Here is a 22986-nt window from a genome sequence, read left to right as displayed (position 1 = left end):
AAATACACTGCCATAAGTACAGAAATAGAATCAGGCTCCAGTGTGGTGGTGCTGACACTGAGTATTAAGTGGTGAGCAGAGAATGGAAAAAAGTTCCCAGTTCGGGGTCTCCATCAACAGGGAATTTTGGAGGAACATGGCACATCAGGTGCAACAGTAGTTAAGTACTGCCGAAGCCATAGATGTGAATGGGGAAGTGTTAGGAGATTTGCAGGAATGAAAGGACAAATCCAGGTCCCAAAACACCTTTTTGCCAAAACAAAATACTTTGATTTGATTCCATAAAATATGCAGATGCAGGGAAGGAGATGAAGCAAAGGAGTGTGACATGGTCGGAAATGTCACAGATGAAAGTATTGTAAAGTGTTGGGAGTCATTCTACTTCCAACTTTTGTATGCTATTCAGTACCTTAAATTGGGTGGTGGTTCAGCTGTTAGGAAACAAAACAAACAAAACAGAATCAGACTCAGATACAGAGAACAAAGGGATGGTTGCCAGGGGAAGGAGTTCTGGGGATGGGTGAAAAAGTGAAGTTGAATAAGAAGTACAAACCTCCACTTATAACAAAGTCACAGGGATGTAAAAGTACAGCATAGGAGAAATAGTCAATATTCTTATAATAACTTATAATTATTAGACTTATTGTGGTTATGGCATAATAAGGAATACAAATTTGGAGTCATTATGCTGTACACCTGGAACTAATATACTATTGTATGTGAACTATACTTTAATTAATAAAATGAGTGAGGTACCTATAAAAATAGGGAGAAAAAGAATTGAAACTTTCAAATGAGTGATTGGCATGCCTGGCACTATTTCTAGCCTTTTTTGTGTGCTAAATAGGAATGAATGCTCAAGAGATCTCTGAGTGTTGTAGGCATGGGAAAGGAGTATTGGCAAACTTGAATCTTTTTTTTTTAATTTATTTATTTATCATTAGAAGGGAAGGGAAGGACAGAGGGAGAGAATATCAATGTATGGTTGCCTCTCATGCAACCCCTACTGGGAACTGGCCTGCAACCTAGGCATGTGCCCTGACTGGGAATTGAACTGTGATACTCTGGTTCGCAGGCCGGGGCTCAATCCACTGAGATACACCAGCCAGGGCTGATTCTTTGATATAAGATATTTCACCTAGTTAGAATTTTATTTCACTGTGTTTGCTTTCAAATTTTAAATGTGAATGGGACTGACCGTTAAAAATAAAATAATCAATAAAAAAGGGAGTCTGAGAATTTTTCTAAGTATCCCTCAAAGTCCACAAGTCGGAGTAGAAGTAGTTAGGGATGGTAAGGTTGTATGGATAGATTTTATGTTTTTAAAAATTATTTAAAATACTTGCTAATTAATCCTATTACTTTGTGAATTATTCTAACACCAAACAGCAAATGTTCTGATAGGCTGGGGAGATGATGAATATCATCATATTTTGACATGTTAAGTAAAAGATGTTTATCAGTCATCAACAGGGGTACCTCAACTAGCAAATACCATTACAATCAAATAAAGTCAACAAAATAACTAAACAAAAGGTATTTTTAAAATGTTTTTGATATCTCATTCTTTTCAAGCAATCTCTAATTCCAAGGAAGATGACATTTTAAGTGACATAAATCTTTATAGTTGCATATAAAATATTTTAAAGTATAATCTATGTTTGCAATTACTTAAATTTTGGGGTGGGAGAGAGGTTCAATATAGCCATTTAGTTCTTACCTTACAATATTATCCTAAAATGTACTGGTTAGAAGATACAAAAATCATTTTTAGTTAACAGATATATTTAAAAATATTTTCATATCCCAATTATTCACACTTTTCCCTATAATTCCCTATTGTAATGTGTTTCATCAGTTCATCTAAGCCTATCATTTTTTACTCATTGGTCCATTATAAATCAAGAAACCTTTACCTTTTCTCTCTTGTGGTTATTATCCTGTCTGATGGGGACAAAAATAATTGAGACAGAATAGAGGAGCAAGATGAACGGCAGACAGCAGGTACATTTGTATATTATGAAGTGTTTGCAAAATAATAAGCACCACATGAAAAATGCATTTGAAGAATATTGTCTGGCAAATGATATTGAGTCATATATCCAAATCACCCACCCCTCAATTACTGAAGAATGAATTACAAGTGCCTAATATATCCAGTTTTATTAGACAGAAAATTCACCATGTGGGGGGGCATGTAGATAGAATAAAGGGCTACTTTTTGTTAATAGAGGGTTAAAAACTGTCTATATCTCTATATCTGTCTAAATCTAATCTATATTTATATCTGTATATCTACATATAAATAATTTCCTTACTTATTATTTTTAAGTCTAGTATTATTTAAAAATTGGGTTGAATTTTATGTAATGTAACAGAACTATTATTAGCACCAATATTATTACTATAATTTATTTTCAGTTTAAATTAGGTTTCTTTCAAATATTTAATATTTTAATAATTAAAATGAAATTTAATTTAAATTTGAATCTTTAATATACCTTATTTACATTAACTTTGATAATAAACTTAAGAAGTACATATTTCTGTTTATATTTTACAGACAAGGAAATACAGAAACACTAAAAAATAGGCTTAATAGAGAAATAGTAAATTGCAGAACTGGAATTTTCATTTCATTCATAGACTATTTCTTATTTTTCCCATTAAATTATTTCCCTATTTTTATTTTAAAAGCATAGGGTTGTGCTTCTGTATAGTGTGCACATCTAGCAATATAAAATATTGAGGCATTAAAGACAAAAATGAAGTAAAAATTAAGAAACCCTTTGATTCAATGCTCCTACGGTTTAAGACTCATGATTTAGGAGTGTTGGGTAGGCCTCTATTCATTTTACCTTTTGACTGGCTTGCTGCCTTCTGGCCATGATGTGGCTGAGCTCTTTGGGTTGCTACAGTTGGCACAGGCACAGGGAACTGCAAGACTCTCAACTGTACCTGCTGGGGCTGCGGCTGCTGCTGCAAGACAGAGGGGAGCTGGACCCTTTGCTGGGTATGGCTTTGCCCAGGTCTTGTCTGGGTACAGCTTGGTTGAGATCCCAGTGCTCTCTGGGGCTGCAGATTACTTCTAAGTCTTTTGAGGTGAGCAATAGCAGTTTTCTGAGCAGGTAAGATCATTCTTCGATGGGTTGAACGTTGCACATTTGAATGCTGTGGCACTGACTGTTGAATATAATATATAGGTTGTTGAAGTTGTGGAATCAACTGATAGAACTGCTGTGGCTGTTGCCATGGCTGCGGCTGAGGCTGCTGTGGTTGCTGCCATGTCTGCTGCCAAGGCTGCTGCTGAAGCTGCTGAGGCTGTTGAGGCTGCTGCTGAGGCTGCCATGGCTGCTGCTGAGGCTGTTGCTGTGGCACCTGCTGAGGCTGCTGTGGCTGCTGCCGTGGCTGCAGCCATGGCTGCTGCCGTGGCTGCAGCCATGGCTGCTGCCGTGGCTGCTGCCATCGTGGCTGCTGAGACCGCTGCTGAGGCTGCTGCTGTACCTGCTGTCTTGGCTGCTGTTGTGGCTGATGCCCTGGCTGCTGCCGAGGCTGCAGTGGCAGCTGACGAGGCTGCTTCTGTGGTTGCTGCCCTGGCTGATGAAGAGGCTGCCACTGAGGCTGCCATGGCTGCTGTTGAGGCTGCTTCTGGGGCTGCTTCTGGGGCTGCTGCCATGGCTGCTGTGGTTGCTGCTGAGGCTGGTGTGGTTGCTGACAAGGCTGCTGCTGAGGCTGGTGTGGATGCTGCTGAGGCTGCTGTGGCTGCTGATGCTGCTGCTGCTGAGGCTGCTGTGGTTGTTTACAAGGCTGCTGCTGTTGTGGCTTCTGCTGTGGCTGTTGCTGTGGCTGTTGCTGAGACTGCTGCTGAGTGTTCAAAATGAGTGTACCTGGTGGAAGCTGGAGTAGTGTTACAGGCCTGGCTTCTGAAACATTTTTAAAAATATATTGAATACCTTGTGAAGGGGCCTGTTGTACAGCAGGCTGTATATTTGGTAGCTGCTGATCTTCTGAGGATTGGACTTTGGGCTTGATTGGTACAGGAGGCCTGACCCTAGCAGTAGAGCCCTTTGTGAAATTGGGACCTCTCACCACAGTATGGGCTGCAGGAACAGGGCCTGCCAGTTTGATAAAATTGGGGCCAGCATACTTGGCCTTGACCTGGCTGGCTGGGGTTGTTTGTGCTGGGCTGGCAGTGCACAGGGTGGCTGTAGGAAGTGTGCTAACACGGTTCACTTCCACAGAGGATTTCTGGAGAAGACTTGGTGGCATTGGAGCAGGGATAGGAGATACTGATTTATGAAAGCTGCTTTTGGGTTGGGGAGTCAAACTGTCACTACCTGAAGAACTTTCTCCTGAGCTGGAGAGAAGACTGATGGGTGGAGGGGTGCACTGGACTCCCTCCCCAGGTACTGAAGACTGAGCTGACATGTCTAAAGGCTGTGCTTCTTCTTTCTCTGGAGAAAGCTGGCTCTGAGGGGCTGAGCCGCTGGAGCCTGGTGACACCTCGAAGGCACATTCGACACTCAGTGGCTCCAGTTCCTCGAACAGACTCTGTACTTCTTCCCCAGTGTCAATGTTAGACTCAGGCATCAAACTATAGCAATGGTCATCTTTCAAGGAGTGGCAGGGAGACATCTGTCTCCCACAACTGGCTTTTTTGGGTGAAGTTTGTCCAGAGATAAGTGGATCACCAAGAGACCGCATGAAGGTCAGCTCTGTGGTCTGGGACTGATCACCAGCTTCATATCCAAATAGAGAAATATCATCATTTATACCATAGGCTGGCCAAACTGTTAGTGGTGAGTCATTGTATTTGACAGACCTCTCCTCTATAGCATATTTCTCTACATCCACCTCAGAAGGGACTGCCAAGTCACAGGGTCTCTGGTTCCACATATCCACACATTTTTCTGCTTTGAAAATTTTGAGGTTATCCTGCTGAGCTGCCTGACTGCCCTCACTTTTGTTGTGAGGGTCCAGACTACAAGATGGCTCCTGCTGCACATTCAGGGAGGCTGTGGAATACTTCTTGAAGTTCCTTCTCATCGCCGGAGTGTTCATCTTTTGCCTGTTATAGAGCAGCCTGTTTGCAATGCAGGCTACTGATACAGAAGGATCAAGACACAGGGGTTCAGCTGTAGCTAAGATCAGCTGGCTCTCAAGTAACAGTTTGTCTTCCTGAGTCCATTCCTGGTTATCACTGCTTATGGACTGTACATCGCAGGCCAACGTCTGCATCGTTGGGCGGAGGAGGACGTGCCTGCTCTGGTAACCAGGGGGCACCGCATTACTGCCCTGCCTATAGTCCCGAACTTCTGCTATGACACACCCACTGTGAAAAATGTTCAGCTCGGACTTTTCCAGGAGATCCACCAATACAGGAGGCAATTCCTCTGCATCTAGGTATTCTAGAAATGCCCTTTCTTCATAAGGCAGTCGAATGGTCTCTGAATGTGGTTCATTTGGTCCCTTGAGCATCAGCGAATAGCCCTCCTTTCCTGGGTACAGGTTGACCACCAAACAGGACAAGGACTCCCTCTGAACAAGCTTTTCTAACAAGTTCACATTGCTTATTAATTCCTCTGTAACCTCAGGCTCTTTTCCACATTCTTCGACATAGAGGTCATACAGTTTGTCATGGAGAGATTTTCCCCCACTGGATGACTGTTTACGTTTAGGGGGTCTCTGCCGCGCACTTTCAATGACATACTCCGCACGATCCAAAGCTTGTTCTAAAGCCTTTTCCATTGTGGTGTAAAACGGGAGCCCTAAAAGAAGAGAAAACGTAAGAGCACTGATGCACGGGATGAATGCTTTGTTTTAATATCAATATATAGTCATGCGAAGCACCGCAACTGCACAGTGGGTCTACCAATCTAACTTCAATAAGGACACCAAGAAACCCGCCCCCAATGGGAAGCTACACAAAGTTCTTGTGATTTTCTGAAAATACCTTTATCTGTGCAGGTTCCAATCTCTCCGTTAGGGCTCGCCTTGCGTCCGTTGCCACTAGCTCAGCCGGAAGGCCACTCGAGGTGCTCAGGTCACGCAGCTTTCTGCGTGTGCGTACATTCCGCCCCCTCTGTGAATGGCTGTTGATTGGTCCGCACTTCCTGCTTCGGTGTCTGCACTTCCTATTGGCAGTTGGGCCAGGCATTCATGTGTAGTTCATGCAGTTTTACAAGATAATGACAAAAATCACTTCTACGGACTGATGCAATGTCACCCTCCTCCCCACCTGTTTTTTTTTGTTTGTTTGTTTGTTTGTTTCTTTGTTTTATTTTTCTTTTTTTGGTAAAACAAAGAGCAAAGAATAGAAAAAGTACAAAATATATATGTCCTATGAACACTCCTCCTTCCCATCAAAGTGTATGTATGTTCAACCAACAGCTTCATTTGAGAATGAACTATGAGGGGGGTAATATGATAGGAATTCAGACAGTAAAACCAGTGACAAGTGACTCATCAAGGAGGTGTTTCCTTGAGGATGCAAACAAGTAACAGATAATCATAATTTATAAATTTTGGACAGAATGATAAAGGACAGAAAGTGCTAAACAAGGGGAAATAAGAAAAACGGTTCCCAAAGGATTGTGACAGTTGCAGATGAATACAAATTTATCAGACACATAAAAGGGATCAAGTCATGGCAATTCTACAGTTAGGACAGAAATATAAATGGAATTATAGTGAAGATGTTGTCAAAATCTATTTGAAATTATTTTCCAAAGAGTTCTCACCAACCATCAGGCACATTTCATAGTTGTTCAAAATACAATTTACATAATGTTTACATAATGTGGATTTCACAAGGTGGCCATTTTTCAACTTCATTTTTCAAGTGAATAAACTGACATTCAACCAACTTAAGTAATGGGCTCAAGGTTATAAAACAGTAAGCAGTTGAGGCAGTGTACAAATCTAGTTTCTTACTCTAAAGCCTGATTCCACTTTTCTAAGAAAATTCCCCTAAAGAAGAGGAGTACTTGGAAACATTGATCTGCAATCTGGTGGCTGGTACCCCACTGGGTATCCACTTAGGATAATATCAAATTTTATAGCTTTTTAAAAATAATGTAAAGACTCATAGATGGAGAACAGATGACAGCTAGTGAGGGGGAGATTAGGGGTGGAGGAATTGAGCAATAAAGACAAAGAACTCATGGACCTGTAGAACAGGGTGGTGATTACAGGGAGGATGGGGATATAAGGGGACTAAATGGTAATTAAAAATATAGTAAAGATTATATATTAAAGTGAATAATGTAATGCTTTAAGTTACTTATTTCAAAGCAAAGCTGATCACCTATGAATATATGCCCTATTGGAAGCAGTCAATGTAGTTCTAAAGTCTACATGGAAATGTAAACATCCAAAAATAGTGAAGAAATTGTTTTAAACAATAATTACTGTCAGGAGACTTGCCTTTGCAGACATTGTATCATTACAGTGTGTTACTGGTACCTAACTAAATTTCAATAGATATAAATTGAACAATTTGAAATCTAAGAAATAATTCCCCAAACATACAGGAGTTTGTTATACAATAAGACTTGCATCACATGTCAGTGGAAAAGAGATGAAGTATTCACTCAGTGATGATGCTAACAGAAAACCTGTAGGAAAGAAGAAGCTTTTGTCTATTACCATTCTTTTTATTTTCTTTTGTCTTTTTGCCTTTATTTAGGGGAACACTAGTTAACAAAATTATAGAGGTTTCAGTAGCATGATTCCACAACACCATCACCATTTTCCCCCTTTATACCCTCCCCCACTTCCTCCCAATCCCACCCTCAGCAATCACCACACTGTTGTCCATGTCCATGAGTTTTTTCTCTTTTTTGCTCAATCCTTCCAGCTCCCCAACTAAATGAATCAATCATGAAACTATAAAAGTACTAGAAGAAAATACTGGAGAATTTCTATAAATATATATTAAATACATACCAAACATATATTTATATATAACATATATTACATATAATTATATATTTGATTATTAAATAACATTTATGTAAATATTTTTCTGTAAATAAAACTAATTAATATATTTTATATTTATAAATATATTAAATATTAAATATATTTATATATGTAATTACAGAATGGAGGTCTCTCTAAAAGACACATCTAGAAGTTATAAAATGAAAGATTGATATAATTATTACAAATAAATAAAAATATCCATGGCAGGCAATCAAAATAAATTAAATGATACATTGGGAGACAATAGCTGCATTATACTTAAAAAAGAACTAATATCTTTAATATGAAAAGATCTTACAGTTTTGTCATGCTATTTTATGGTATATGTTGTGTTCACTTTTGTTGTTCCCATAAGTTAAGTTTATACCAATACCTTTCTATAATCACTTCTAGTTCTCTCTTTTTTTATTTGTTTTTTTTTACTTTCATGTCAGCTTTAAATAATGTTTCAATTTCTCCCTATATGTTAATGAATCAAGTTAGTCTGTATTTCTTTCTCCTTTCTCTTCATATTTTTAGTTGTGCCATCTCTACTTCATCACAGCAAAAACTTTTGCACATTATTCCATGAACCTTAATACTGCCTTTATGTTACTACTAGATCTTCGAATATGTATGTTCACTACCAAAATGTCTCCAAATCTTTCTATATCTTTTCCTTGTGAAAGTCTCTATTTATGGGAAGTGTCCATATCTATAGTATTTCCTGAGATTTAAAAAAAATGCTCATTATAAAATCTTGCCTCATACTCTATTCTTTTCTTTAACTTCTTGAAAATTTTGCTCTGCTGTTCCATTTTGTGTTTTCTTTCCTATATAAAAACTTGACCATTTTCTTCTGGAGGTTCAGAGGACATTTTGTTTTTTAAAAAAATATGCAATAGCTTTACTGAGATAGCTTTTGGAATTTACCATTCTTTCTCAGTTTTTCCAGGTACATGATTGGATCCTTTTGATAGGTAAATTCAGAGATTTTATTTCACCAAAGTTTTTTCTTAATTTATTATCTTAACATATTTCCTCTGTTCCTTTGATTTACTTTTTTTCCCTCCTTCAGGGAAATCAGTTATAAGTATGTTGGATAATCTCTTCCTGTCTTTTTTATTACTTTCTTTCTGAACCTTTTTCTTGTCTCTTTTCTATTCTATCCTATATGACCCTGTGCTAATTGTGGTTATACCTGTTCTCCATGGGGAACTCTTTTAGTATTGGATTGCTGCCATAACAAATTACCACAAACTCAGTGACATAAAACAACACCCATGTTTTTCACAGTTCTTTAGGTCAGAACAGAGGGTGGGCTCAGTTTAGGGTCTCACAACTCAAAAGCCAAGGTTGGCCGGGCCAGTCTCTTAACTGGAGCATCTATATCTATATCTATATCTACATATCTGACCATATTTTTACCTATTAGATTGTCAAAGTTCATAGCTTTGTGTCATAAACACTTCATGGCTTATCATGTTAGCTAATTATGTGGGAAAACAGATGCTCAAAATTATTGTCAATTGGTCCAATTTATATGGATGGCAAAGAACCTGTTACTCAAAGATTTGCCCCCAGATTTGGCTTTAGGGTAGGTGGGGCTCATATATGGGAACATTCCACCACTGGCATGTACTTATTGAAAATGTACTCACTTTTTAATTTTTTTCTAAAAAGTGCAACATTTGCTCTGTTATTTTGTATGTTGCCAGCACACAACTGTTATCCATCAGTGGGAGCAGCAATACTCATTTTGAGTAGCACTTGGTAGCATAAGAGCACTCGAGAGAAAATGAAGAGCAAGGACAAAAAACTTAGAGAAATTCTAGCATGTAGCAGAAAAGGAGAGAATGAACAGTGGCACAAAAGGAAAACCAGGAAGAGGTCCTCTAATAACATATCAAGATGAGTGGACATAAATAACATTAAATGTCAGAGTGTGCTCAAGACAGCTTCCTATTGAAGTCCAGGAGATTATTGATAACCCTAGTAACAACATTTTCTGAGAAATATCTGTGAGAAAATTCAGACCATAATAAAGAAATGATGAGCATATGTTGAGAAAGTGAGGAGAGCAGTTTATACTACCACTGAAAGATTTCTATTAGTGAAAGGATACAGGCAAATTACAGGCAGACCGAGAGGACACACATGTGCACACGAACACACAATACCTGTGTGCAAAGTCAATAATTCACTAATGGATCAGATACATTTAACAGGTGTAATGATATTATCAATACTTTATTTTGAACATTTAGAAGAGGATGCAGGTCTTCATGAAGACTTTTACTTTACAAATAAGAAGTGAACATACCCAAAGCCACAAACATTAATGACTTATGCATGTTATGTGCTTTATACATTATAGACACAATAAATGGTCAATAATGACATCAGGAACTACAAAGTAAAATTACACAGTGATTCTTTGTATAATTTGGATTCTAAATAAATCCATATCAGTAAAAGAAAAGTAGAGTCCAGAAGCAATGTAATAGCTTTTGCAAATTAGCCACCAAGGTAGTCAATTATGGTTGTATTTTACAAACTAGTGAACAGAAGGGTTTTGAGAGTGGGAATGATTACAATGCTGCTGCATAAATTGTAACTTTGAGAAAGCAGTCATGGAAAATGATGTCCAGTTAGTCATTATAATATTTCCACATGTGTATGAGGATAATTTGGGAAAACCCTGCATGTTAATAAGACTGAATATAATGGAGTTGAACTCCCCTATTCTATAAGAGTTCTCCCTTTTTTTTCTGCTGTTATCATAATGGACTTTTAAGGGAAAAGCAGATATTGTAACTGGAAATCATGTGTAAAATAAGGCCACTTTCAATTCTTTTCAACAGTTGCTTCATTTGAGAAGAACCTGAGAAATAATCTTGTAGTATTGACAGGAATGTAGCTTTGACAGCTGTCTGTTGCAGTCTCCTATGTAATTATTCCACAGCCCCTCTGGCTAGGGATAAAGGTTTTTCATATGGTCCCTTCTTCTGCAACTACTGAATTTCAAAATGTCTGGTCTATGTACATAGCTATGGACATCCACAAATATTTAACTACATGCTTTTATTTTTCTTAAAATTTATTTATTTATTTTTAGACAGAGAGGAAGGGAGGGAGAAAGAGAGGAAGAGAAGCATCAGTATGTGGTTCCCTCTCACACACCTGCCACTGGGGATCTGGCCTGTAACCCAGGCATGTGCCCTGAATGCGAATGGAACCAGTGACCCTTTGGTTCACAGGCCATCACCCAGTCCACTGAGCCACACGAGCCAGAACTAACTATAGACTTTTAGAACCCCCTAGATGATTGACCCATCTAAAATTAAGAAAAGAGAACAGAGCCAATAACAGATAATCCCTGACTCATGGTGTTTATTTACTTATTTTTCCTCCCACTGCTACATGGAGGGATGCCTTCCACATTAGGCCTCACATCAACTGCAGCTCTCTCTGGCAATGGTATGAGACAAGTTTAACTGACTTTCACATATACGGGACTTCCCTTCCAGGAAGGCTGTTCTAGTCCTACTGGCCCTTTCTATACAAATGAGAAGTTGAATTTGGAGAACAGAAATGGAAGAGTGCTGTATTCTAGGAAATTAAACATAAAGAATTCTGTGATTTATCTCTTTTATGAGATGCTGCTAGAAAGGAGATTAAACTTTTAAAAAGTGGTGACTTCCATATTTAGCCAGTGGTGAAATATGATAAATAATGAAGAGTATTTGGAACATTGGGCATAACTGGGAAGATTCAAGAGATGTAGGGAGATTGACAATCTAGGGAGTGAAACCATCACTGCAGATAATACAATAGTAACAATAGTAAAACATTATGTAACAGTGTTTTCATTACAAAGTATGTTTAGAGCAGGATTTTCTCTTGGGAAAAAATCCAACATTAAAGTCAATTGGCAGGAAAGCCTAGAAATCAGAAAACCTATTTATGGAATAAAACAGTGAATATGGCAGAGAAGACAGCATCTCCTGCGGTACTTACACTTTAAAGAAAAGATATGAAATCCAGAAACTATCAATTAGTGATAATGACAGGATAAATACTAAACAGTATAGTATACTAAAAAATGATGAACATTTATTCTTACTGATTTTTGCTATTAACTTGATTTTCTAAATGTTGCATTCATATAGTATTTAACTTAACATTGAGTTTTTGGTACCCCCTTACTTCATACTTTTTTCCATTGGTATAAGACTATAATGTCTTCAACAAATTCCAGCCATTTTGCTTGAGAAACTAGGTGAATGGTGAGGTAGGGGAGACAAGTGGAAGAATAGATTTGAAGGTCAAAATAAAAATTTATGTGTGGGTCACATTAAGTCTGAAGTCATTTTTTAATATTTCAAATAGGTGTGATAAATAAGCAACTGGGTATAGAAATCTCAACTTCAGACAGGCTTTAGAGGTAGAGATGGAAATACAGGTGACAAAACATAGAAACGACATTTAAAATGAGAGAGCGGGTTAAATGAGATTATATAAGGGGGATTAAATGAGATAATGCCTACAAGGTTTTTGAAAATAATAGCTTTATATATATATATATATATATATATATATAATCCACTCATATAAAGGATACAATTTAATCTTTTAAAATTTGGATAAAGTGTACATAACATAAAATTTACTGTTTTAATCATTTTTAATTGTACAATTTAGTGGCATTGAGTACATTCACAGTGCTATGCAAGCATCACCACCATTTATATCTGGAAATTTTTCATCATCCCAAACAGAAATTCTGTACCCATTAAACCCTAACTCCCCACTCCTTCCTCTTCTGCAGCTCATGATAATTGCCGATTTCCTTTTAGAATAAACTTGCTTATTCTAGGTACATAATTTAAGTGGATCCATACAACATTTGTCCTTTTGTGTCTGACTTACTTCACTTAGCATAGTGTTCTCAAGCTTTATCCATATTCTAGCATGTGTCAGAATTTATTCCTTTTAAAGGCCAAATAATAGCCCATTGTGTCTATATGCAATACCACATTTTGTTTATCCTTTTAGCTTTTGATGGACATTTGAGTTATTTGCACCTTTTGGCTCTTGTAAATAATGCTAGTGTGAACATTTGTATAAAAGTATCTGTTTAAACCCTTGCTTTCCATTCTTTTAGTTATGTACCTAGGAGTAGAGTTTCTAGATCATATGGTAATTCTGTGTTTAAATTTTGAGGACCCATCAGCCTAGTTTCTCACAGCAGCTGGAAGGACCATGTTACATGCTTGCCGGCAATGTACAAGAGTTCCAGTTTCTCCACATCCTCGCAAAATTTGTTGTTTCCCATTTTTATTAATAGCCATCCTAATGGCTTTAAAGTATTTTGAACAATATTCTTCCCCCCACCATTTCATCTCAATAGAATGTAAGCTCCATGTAAGTAAGTACTTTGCTTATTCACTACTTCATCTCCAGCTGGCCCAGGCCCATAGTCTTTGCTCATTAAATATGTACTGACAGAATGAATGAACTTTACATGCTCAATAAGTGATAGTTAACTCATTCCTTTAATAAATAATAGTTATATATTCATTCCTGTATTACATTGAGCATACCCCACTGGCCTTAATGATTTTTTTAAATGAAATGCAATGCCTTTGCTCTGAGAAGTTTCAGAGGCAATATGCTGAATTTACATATAATGAAACTATCTCAAACCATAGCAGGGACAAAGGATATGAAAGCATTGAAAAATATGAAATTAGAAAGTGGTGGATAAAGCAAGCAAGATATCATGGGTTACCTTCCAATTAGAGCGCTAAGTTGGTGCTATGAACATGTAGAGAGAGGCGACTGTAGTCTCTTCCTCAGTGAACAGTTTTGGATTTTATTTCCAGTCCCCAAAATCTTTCTTGGGTGAGTAATAGTTTTTCCAGAAATAGACACCGTTCTGTCTTTTCTATCTGTAGAAATTGAGTTACTTTCTAGATCTGTGATGTTCAAACAGGTTACTGTTTATATGAAACTCTGGTTATGAATGTTAATATCGTATCTTTAAAATATCCTACACTAGTCTCCAGGGTTTGGAAATATTCCCATCTGTCAGTTTTATGAAAAAGGTTAAGTTTTTGTCTTCTACATATAATTAAGAATATGATATAAATATATGTTATAATTAAGGTTATTTATTATATTGAGTTAATTTTATATATTCCTTATAAATCTTAAGTGGAAAACAAAGCTATTACCAAGAAATACTGACTTGCAAAGTACAACTGAACAAAACATATGCCATTGTGATATTTAAACAATATTTAGAGAAGTGTTAGTAGGAAATGAAACACCGATTATGTGGATTGTTCCCTAATATTGCCCAGATTTGGTTTACATGCAGCAGGGGGAAAAGCATGTTTTGTTTTGATTTTTCAAAAAAATTAATCTGACTCTAAAGAGTCTATTTGTGAGTTAGTATAATTTCAGCGAACTCTGGTAATTCTATCTTCTTTAAAGATCAATATCCTTTTTCTCTTTCTCTGTTAGAAGTTTCCCTGGAATTTTAATTTGAAAATGAGAGGGTGGGGGGTAGAATTAGTTGAGCATTTGAATCCTAGCCCACCTTTTTTCCACCCCATGTCCAGGAGCAAGATATAACAGTACCAGAACTATTAAAACCACTTTAGAAAAAGCTGCCTGTGTGATGCTTGGAGAGAGAAAAGTGTTTTGCAACTGACCCTCATGTGGCCTACTCATTTGTCCTTCTTTCCCTTATCTCTCAAATCAAGAAGGTCAGCTACCATTTGAAGAGGATCTATTGTGTGCAGGGTGGGAGACGGATATAATCAGGGGATTACAGGTGGCTGGCTGTTCAGGGCTAGAGAATTTTTACCGCCCTGTTGTATTTTTTTTGCCAGGCTCAGAAGACACATCCACTGTCGGGGACTGTGTGCTGTGTCAAAGAATCATCCAACAAAAGGGGGTAAAAATTACTATGGTGGGTGTAGGTGAGAGCTGTTTAGAGGGATTACCAAAAGGATATATATACACATACATATATATCTATACACACACACACATATATCTGGATATATATATATATATATATATATATATATATATATATATATATCCAGAACTATGTAGCCATTAGCTCATAGTTAGCTCATTCATTGAACAAACCTCTATTCTGAGTAACAACTACTATATGACTGGCACCATTCTAGGCACTTATGAAAATCATTAGATCTTTTAAGTTCGTAGTCTCAAAAGGCCATCACAGTAAACAAATTCTTGTAACAGATTATTGTTCATGCACCAGCAGAAACTAGAGTGTTCCTAAGGAGGTAAAGAATTTAAAACATTTTATTACATTTTAAGTATATTTTATTGATTTTGCTCTTCCACTTGTCCTATTTTTTTCTCCCCTTTATTCCCCTCTGCCTACATGCCACTCCCACTAGTATCCCCCCCCCTTAGTTCATGTCCATGGGTTGTACATATAAGTTCTTTGGCTTCTCCATTTCCTATACTATTCTTACCCTCCCCCTGTCTATTTTGTCTGTACTAACTATGCTTCTTCTTCCCCTCCCCCTCCCTGTTGATAACCCTCCATGTGATCTCCATTTCTGTGATTCTGTTCCTGTTCTAGTTGTTTGCTAAGTTTGTTTTTGTTTTTCCTTTAGAAGCCCTGATTCATGACAAATTTAAAAGTAGAATAACCATATGACTCAATATTTCCATCCCTAGTAATATACCAAAAGTACTGAAATTAGGTATGCAAACAAATACTCATACGTGAATATTTGTGGCAGCATTATTCTCAATAGCCAAAATATGGAAACAAACCTAAATGCCTAACAGTTGATATATATAAATCAAATAGATGTGGCATATTCCTACAAAGGGCTGTTATTCAGCCAAGAAAGGAAATGATGCAACATGGGCAAACCTTGAACAGATGATGCTAAGTAAAAGGAGCCAGCCACAGCTATTCACATGTTGTATGATTCCTGTTATATGGAATATTCTGAATAAGCAAATCCATAAAGACAGAAGCAGATTGGTGGTTGTTCAGGGCTACATGAATGGGAAAATAGGGATTGATCGCTAATGGGTATGAGTTTCCTTTTGGCATGATGAAAATAACTTAGAAGTAGATACAGGTGATGGTTGTATAACATTATGAATGTACCACCTGACACCTATTTTGTACACTTTCAAATAGTTAATGGTTAATATTATGTTGCATGAATTTTACCTCAGTTGAAAAATACGCCTCTCAATTCATGAGTCAGGACCACCACGGTTGTGACTTCTGTTTTCTGGGCTTGCACAGAATGAGACTGTGACAATCATTTTGTCACAGCACCTAGACTTCCATCATCAAGCCTCAAGTCTTTGCCCTGTGAGGAGCAAAACAAGAAATAGCCTCAGAATGCAGATAATTTTGGGGGGGTCCAGAGGACGTCTGGAATTCTGGACTTCAGTGACATCCCAAGGAGCTTATTTCCAGTTTTAACTCCTTGTTGTTTTGTTCTTGTGATCCCCTTCTTCCCATTGTAGACAGGGGTCCTGTTTTTAGACTATTAATGAGGAGGAGCTAACCTTGGGCTTTTTCAGTACAGGACAGTGGGGCAGGGAGTGGATACACCCCGTGCCATTTTCGGTAAGAAGGTGACACTTCCGCCCTCTCTCTGCCACAGTCCCCAGTGGGACAAGCATTCTCCTGCTCTCTGCCAGCCTCAGTTCTTCCTCCTGATAGACAAGGGGCAGGCCTTCCAGTATGTGAGGGGTCTGCAGTCACTGAGGTCAGAGGTTCCTGTGCTCACCACCCTGGTCCTTGGGGCTGTAAACATGAAGCTCTCCTTTGAGGGGGCTTCCTTGGGGACTGAGGCTAGCTCTGCTGGCCAAGGGAAGTATCTGCTTGCATGTGTGAGGCAGGGGCTCTCTGTCAGTTGGCGTGTGTAGGTAACATCAGGCACACCCAGGAGTGCAGTAAGAACCCTTCACTGAACCCCAGGAGCATACTGAATCATGAAAAGGTACATCTTCTCTAAAACAGTTTTTCTTTTTCCTTGTCCTAAAAAATTGAATGGAAAGGTAGCCTACAATTCTACATAAGAATACTAAAAATAAAAGGTTTCAGTTCCATAGGAAAAAAATATATACCTTTCAATTCAAACAGTATACAACTAACTCACTTATTTTACATATTATGAGAATACATATTAGCAGAGGAGACAGCAAAGTAAGTGGAGATAAGTAATTGCAAATTGCGATTATTATGAAGAAAATAAACAAAGGGGTAAGAGGGCTGAAGTTTGATGAGGTTTAACTACAGGCTTCCCTGAAGAAATGATTTTATTTTATGTGAGCTTAAGCCCACATCTTGGGCCTCAATCTTCCTTCAAAGACATGTTTTCTCCCCCCTTCCTCTCTCTGTCTTTTCTTCTGCCTCAAGAAGAGGTCTGGAAGGAGACCTTGGGTTCCACAGTGGTCAAATGTGAAAATGCGCATGCCCAGAGAAATACTGGAAAGAGCTTCACACATGAGACCTCCTCAACATTATTCTTCAGTGTTCCAGGAATATTAGGCTCAAAGATAGTAAAATTATATGAATTAGTTTCCATCAAAAGAAAGAGGGAAATAATTATTTTGAATGTATAGTTAGCAGAAGGTCATAGATGAAAGTGCAGTCTACCAGTTAATTTTTTTTAAAGTGTTTTAAATGAGAAGGTGAGAAAATGACATTTTTAGGTCTTATCATTTGCTCAGTGGTCTCACTCAAATCTTTTCACAGGTTGACTTCAGCTTCAGTTAAATCACCAGGTGCTGCAGAGCTCTTTTGAAAAGAAAACCCAATCCAAACAAATTTCACATTTAGTGCCAGTAGCTATAAGCATGGTGTGTGTAAAAAAGATAACATGAATCTCTTTCAGGGCATGTGGCTCTGAGATGTCCCTGGAGTGGATGAGCTCCCCACATTTTGTTGACGAATCCCATAGAGGAGCCATAGTTCCAGCAATCTTTGAAGCCAGGCACGCTTTTCAGTATTAGAAGTACTGACTGGGTTTTTCCAGTGACTGACAGTCTCCATCTATAAAGCCACCAGATGGAATCTGGAAAGAATATGTGTAGTATACTCACATCAACATTGGCAAACAAGAAAAGTTGCCATCAGCAGGCCAGAAGTGGTGAAGTTCACCCAGAAGAAAGACATCGGGCCCTGGCTGGTGTATCTCAGTGGATTGAATGTGGGCCTGTGAACAAAAGGATTGCGGTTTGATTCCCAGTCAGGGCACATGCCTGGTTTGCAGGCCTGTTCCCAGTTGGGAATGCATGAGAGGCAACCATACATTGATATTTCTCTCCCTCTCTCCTTCCCTTCACCTCTAAAGATAAATAAATAAAATCTAAAAAAATAAAAAAAGAAAGAAATCAATGGTTTTGAATGGACAAAAGTTGAGGAACCCCCAACTATGTGTATGATAAAAACACTGAGAAGAAAAGACAAGATGCACTGAAACTCTAAAACTAGGGTGAAAATATAGCAAGAAATGGAAAGAGCAATAATGCACTAAAGTATTCAATCATTTGATTAGAAAATAGCCACCCTAGAATTGAATTAGAAAAGCAGCATTAACCTGAGGCTACTGTTCTCAATATACATTCCAAAGAAAGGGGTTCACCATGAGGTGGAGGAGAGTTGCCAGGAAAGGTACAGAGGTCTGAGGCAGAAATGCAGCCAAAGTAAGGGAATAAAGCAGCCTTGTCAGGAGGGAGAAACACTAAAGGATGCCAGTGCCAGGGAGAGACCCTTCTTATCTTGGCAGTTGGGAACTCCAGCTTGCCTGCCTGCTCCACATCCAGCACCATAAAGAAGAGAAGCTTCCCAACGGATGGGCTGCTCCCAGTTATATGAGCCCTGCAATTAACTTTGCCATTCAAGGGAAGAAAAGCCCACTCAGCTACCAAATAATCAACTGAGTTTCTCATTCAAAGACATAAATGGACAACAAAAGATCATCAAATATTTGAGGAAAAGCAACTAAATGAAAGGGAGGACCAATGGAGACAATCAAACAAGTGAATGTACAAACTGACCCCAGAAGAAATAGAGAAAATGAAAGGACATAGAACTTAAAAATAATTCTAAGTTATATTTTCACTGGGGAGAGTACAAAGTCAATATAAATTAGTTAGAAAAAGAAAGAAAAATAACATATAACAGAGGGGCCACTATGTGTGGCTTCAGGCATCCCCATAAAGACCAAGAGAAAAAATTCAACATAGGAAACACTGGAAGGCTTGAAGATTAGAAATTAATGATCAAAGTATTTTTATGGCTTCACCAACTCTAAGATGTTCCCTCCACAATGTACCCCTGACATTTTTGGTCCCCTGCACTATTTTCATAACTAATGATTCAACATCATGATCAAATGTATCAGGAAGAAACAACCTTTCACACCAGTTTGGTTGTACTCAGGTCTGTAGTAACTCACCTTTCAGATCTCCATCCTTCCGTGCCCAAGCATTTGTGGCACTTCAAAACAACTATCTTCTTTTATCTTTATGAAACAAGTATGCACAAAAGAATGTGACCTGGAAAGTGATGAATGAGTGTAAGAGTAAACCATTTGAAACATAGAAACATGCAACTTAATCCTTTATTTTCTTATTGTTGTTCAATTACAGTTGTCTACATTGTAGACACTGTAGACACTGCTCCCCCCCACCCGAGCCAAATCTCCCTCCCTCACTTCTACCCTCCCCCTTGATTTTGTCCACGTGTCGTTTATAGTAGTTCCTGAAAACCCTTCCCCCATTATTCCCTGCCATCTCCCCTCTGGTTACTGTCAGATTGTTTTTGCTTATAGTGTCTCTGGTTATATTTTGCTTGCTTTTTTCTTTTATTGATTATGTTCCAGTTAAAGGTGAGATCATATGGTATTTAAAAACATTGATCAAACATCCCTGGCTATCTTTCTGAGCATTGCATAAAGTGGGAAAAGATTTCCAAACATGATGGAAGTGTTATTATTTCTTCTAGGGACCTGAGAATTAATGTCATATACAGGTCAACTCTTTAGTGACACAGTGGATGATATATATATTTTTTAAGATTTTATTTTTTATTTCTTTAGAGGGGAAGGGAAGGAGAGAGGGAGAGAAACATCAATGTTTGGTTGCCTTTTGTGTGTTCCCTGCTGGGAACTGGCCTGCAGGGGACTGGCCTGCAACCCAGACATGTGCCCTGACTGGGAATCGAACTGTGATCGTGTGGTTCGCAGGCCCGCACTCAATCCACTGAGCTGGACGATATATTTAACAGTTGTGTTATTGGTGATTCTGTTACAGTAAGAGAAAGACACTGACTACTATGAATTACCATTTCTAGGAGGTATGATTACAGAATAAGTAAAACTCTGCTACTCTTAGGTATGGTGTAGCATGGCTTTAATACTCTATTAGCTAATAATGTAATAGATAAAATTTCCCTTCTCACCCATATTTTCCTTTCTTACCTCCTATCTGCACTACTGAAATTTCTGCAGCTCAATCTGTAGTTGGATAACATTGTCATGCTTTACAAAATTTTTTTTAAATCTCTGGTAGTTCCCATGCATGCCAATTCAGAATCTGTCCCTGTTTCAAAGCAGCATACTGCTAAGAAACCCGTGGAGTGTTTCAATGCACTGTTCTGACTTCCAGAGATTGTACTTACATAATTAGTTTAATTTTATTTTTCTGCTATATATTTGTTTCTTGAATATGCTCAAAAAATTGTTAGTTCCCAATATTTGCACTGGATTTAAAGTTAGAGTTTTTCTCCCTAACAACACTGGACTCTAAGGCAGTCCTTTTAGGAGCCTATCTTATTATAAGTGAATATATGTCAAAAGTACATTCTGGAAAGAGCTGAAGAAGTATGATATATCTTTAATGCCTGGTACTTCTCCTGTGTACCATTTATTGGATTTTTTTAGGTGTTTAAGGACCTAATTTTCAAAGCCATCCAAGTTAGAACATATTCTGCCTTTCTCCAGAAGGCCAGAGGCACATATTTCAGAATGTAAAATTATATAAAATTAGAGTTTAAGAGTGAGTGGGTCATTTTCCTTGGTTTGAAACACACGTGCACACACACAGTGACCCATCACTAGATACCTCCCATTTCTGCCACTAATTAGATGGGAGAACTTGGATAAACCGTGGGCTTCTTTAGGCATTGGGTCCCTTTGATATAACCTCAGGAGGTTGAAAGAAGTAACTCCGTCTGAACTCTTTGTACAATACATTGTGTACTGCAGGGTCACCCTTGCCAGAGAATATTTGGTCTTTTTAAAAAGATGCATGTTAACATTTCCTGACCAGAATGAATAATTGAATGTTGACTCTCAATTATGAACTGTTTCCTGCGCATACATGTATATCCTACCTTTGTAGCCATTTTATGAACTCAGTAAGTCACAATTTAACTGGTTGCCTAGATTGCAGCTCCTCTGTTCCATACAAGAAAAGCCAAATCAATGTTACAGAAAACAGCGGCCTCTCCCAAGGATGGTATACTAATACCTACTGGGCTCATCTGTCTGCCACCAGAGGAAAGACCTTTCTCAAGGCCAGAAATTTGTGAAAAGGAAAGGAAATGTTTATTTAATGTTATTCAGATCTAATGTCTTCATTAAAATCCTTTAGGATATTCACCTACACACACACACACACACACACACACACACACAGCTCCCTTCTCCCCCTGCCCTAATTTGGGGTACCGTAGATCAGGAAAAGAGCACACCTCCATATTTCCAGGCCACTGGCACTGTCAGCTGTGTCGCTGTCCAGGCAGGATCTCTAGTTAATCCAAAGTCATGTGGCACTTTCTCACAGTCCACTGGCAAGAGTTCTTTGTACCCATTTTTCCAGACAAAGTCTCTCCTGCTTCCCAGGCCATGTGGCCAAAGGGAGCACCCCAAAGCTGTGTGGGCCTCTTCTACCAGAGCTGCAGGGGTCCGCACTCCACCAAAACATGTGGCTTTCTTCTTCACCTGGCTACAGAGGTCCCCATTCTGGCAAAGCCACATGGTTCTCTGTACCTGGGCAAGAGGGGGTCCTCATTCTGCCAAAACCACATGGCTCTCCCTTTCACCTGGGCAAGAGGGGGTCCTCACTTTGCTAAAACCATGTGGCTTTCTCTCTGCACTGCCTGGTTCCCTCTCCTTCTTACATGGCTATGGGAGGGTCCCTACTCTGGCACAGCCGTGTGGTCCTCCTCAATGCCTGCCATGTCTGGGTTTTAAATCCCCATGCTAGTCCTCCTTTGCAGCCCCATTTCTGACTCTTCCTACAATTGGCTAAACCTGCCAGCATTCCTGTATTATTCCAAGTTTACTGGTCTGCCATTGTGAGTCTGGGCAGGTATGGCCCCATGTTCTAGAGCCAATCAACTCCAAGCTCTCACACGGGCACTGTAACTCAGGGGACCTGCTCCCAGTTAAGTCTTGGGTGGAAGTTCCATCCGCCTGACTCAGAGCATGGCCACAGCTATTTAAAATACCCGTGAAACCAGTTAAAGGTTATAGATATGTTAAATGACCATGCCAGAGGTTAGCTGCAAAGACTTTACTGTACAAAACAGGTCTCAATGGCCCTGCTCCATGTGTCCCTTCCCCCAACTGACACCTGTGGGGCAGGGTAATACCTTATTTGTCTTTCTAATATTTCCTGGACACCCTGAGTTCTGGACCCCATTCCAAATCCATTTGGGGGGCCCCCCTCTTGGCGGTACCCTGTTACAAATATGCACTGATGATTTTTGTGGAAGTCCTGTAGGAACATTCTCCTTACCCCAGTTACCTCCTTCCACAGTATTGCCCTGGCTGCCGAGAGCTGCAGCGCCATAACTGTCGTGCTTCAAATTTGATGATGGCAGAGGGTCCTCTCTACTTCAAGAGTGTGAAATTCCCCTCTAGGGTGGCGGATCATATGTTTGTTAATGTGTTACGAGTTGCTTGCTTCCTGTTAGCTCTT

At 38.8% G+C, this 22986-nt stretch overlaps 2 protein-coding genes across 2 annotated transcripts in view; one reads left to right on the top strand and one right to left on the bottom strand.

Annotated features, from left to right (window-relative positions):
• Nucleotides 1-22986, top strand: part of IL1RAPL1 (interleukin 1 receptor accessory protein like 1) — a 1106570-nt gene that overhangs the window by 519318 nt on the left and 564266 nt on the right. The gene's annotated exons all lie outside the window — the stretch shown is intronic.
• On the bottom strand, nt 2818-5748 carry LOC119038295 (transcription factor SPT20 homolog). The gene has a single exon (XM_037130789.2). It carries the CDS (start codon nt 5746-5748, stop codon nt 2818-2820), a length of 2931 nt encoding a protein of 976 aa, XP_036986684.2.

This window comes from Artibeus jamaicensis, unplaced genomic scaffold (genome assembly GCF_021234435.1).
Source record: "Artibeus jamaicensis isolate MK-2021 breed Jamaican fruit bat unplaced genomic scaffold, CSHL_Jam_final scaffold_1283, whole genome shotgun sequence".
Lineage (NCBI taxonomy): Eukaryota > Metazoa > Chordata > Mammalia > Chiroptera > Phyllostomidae > Artibeus > Artibeus jamaicensis.
Note: the sequence above shows the minus strand (reverse complement) of the source record. Positions and strands in the feature narration are given on the sequence as shown.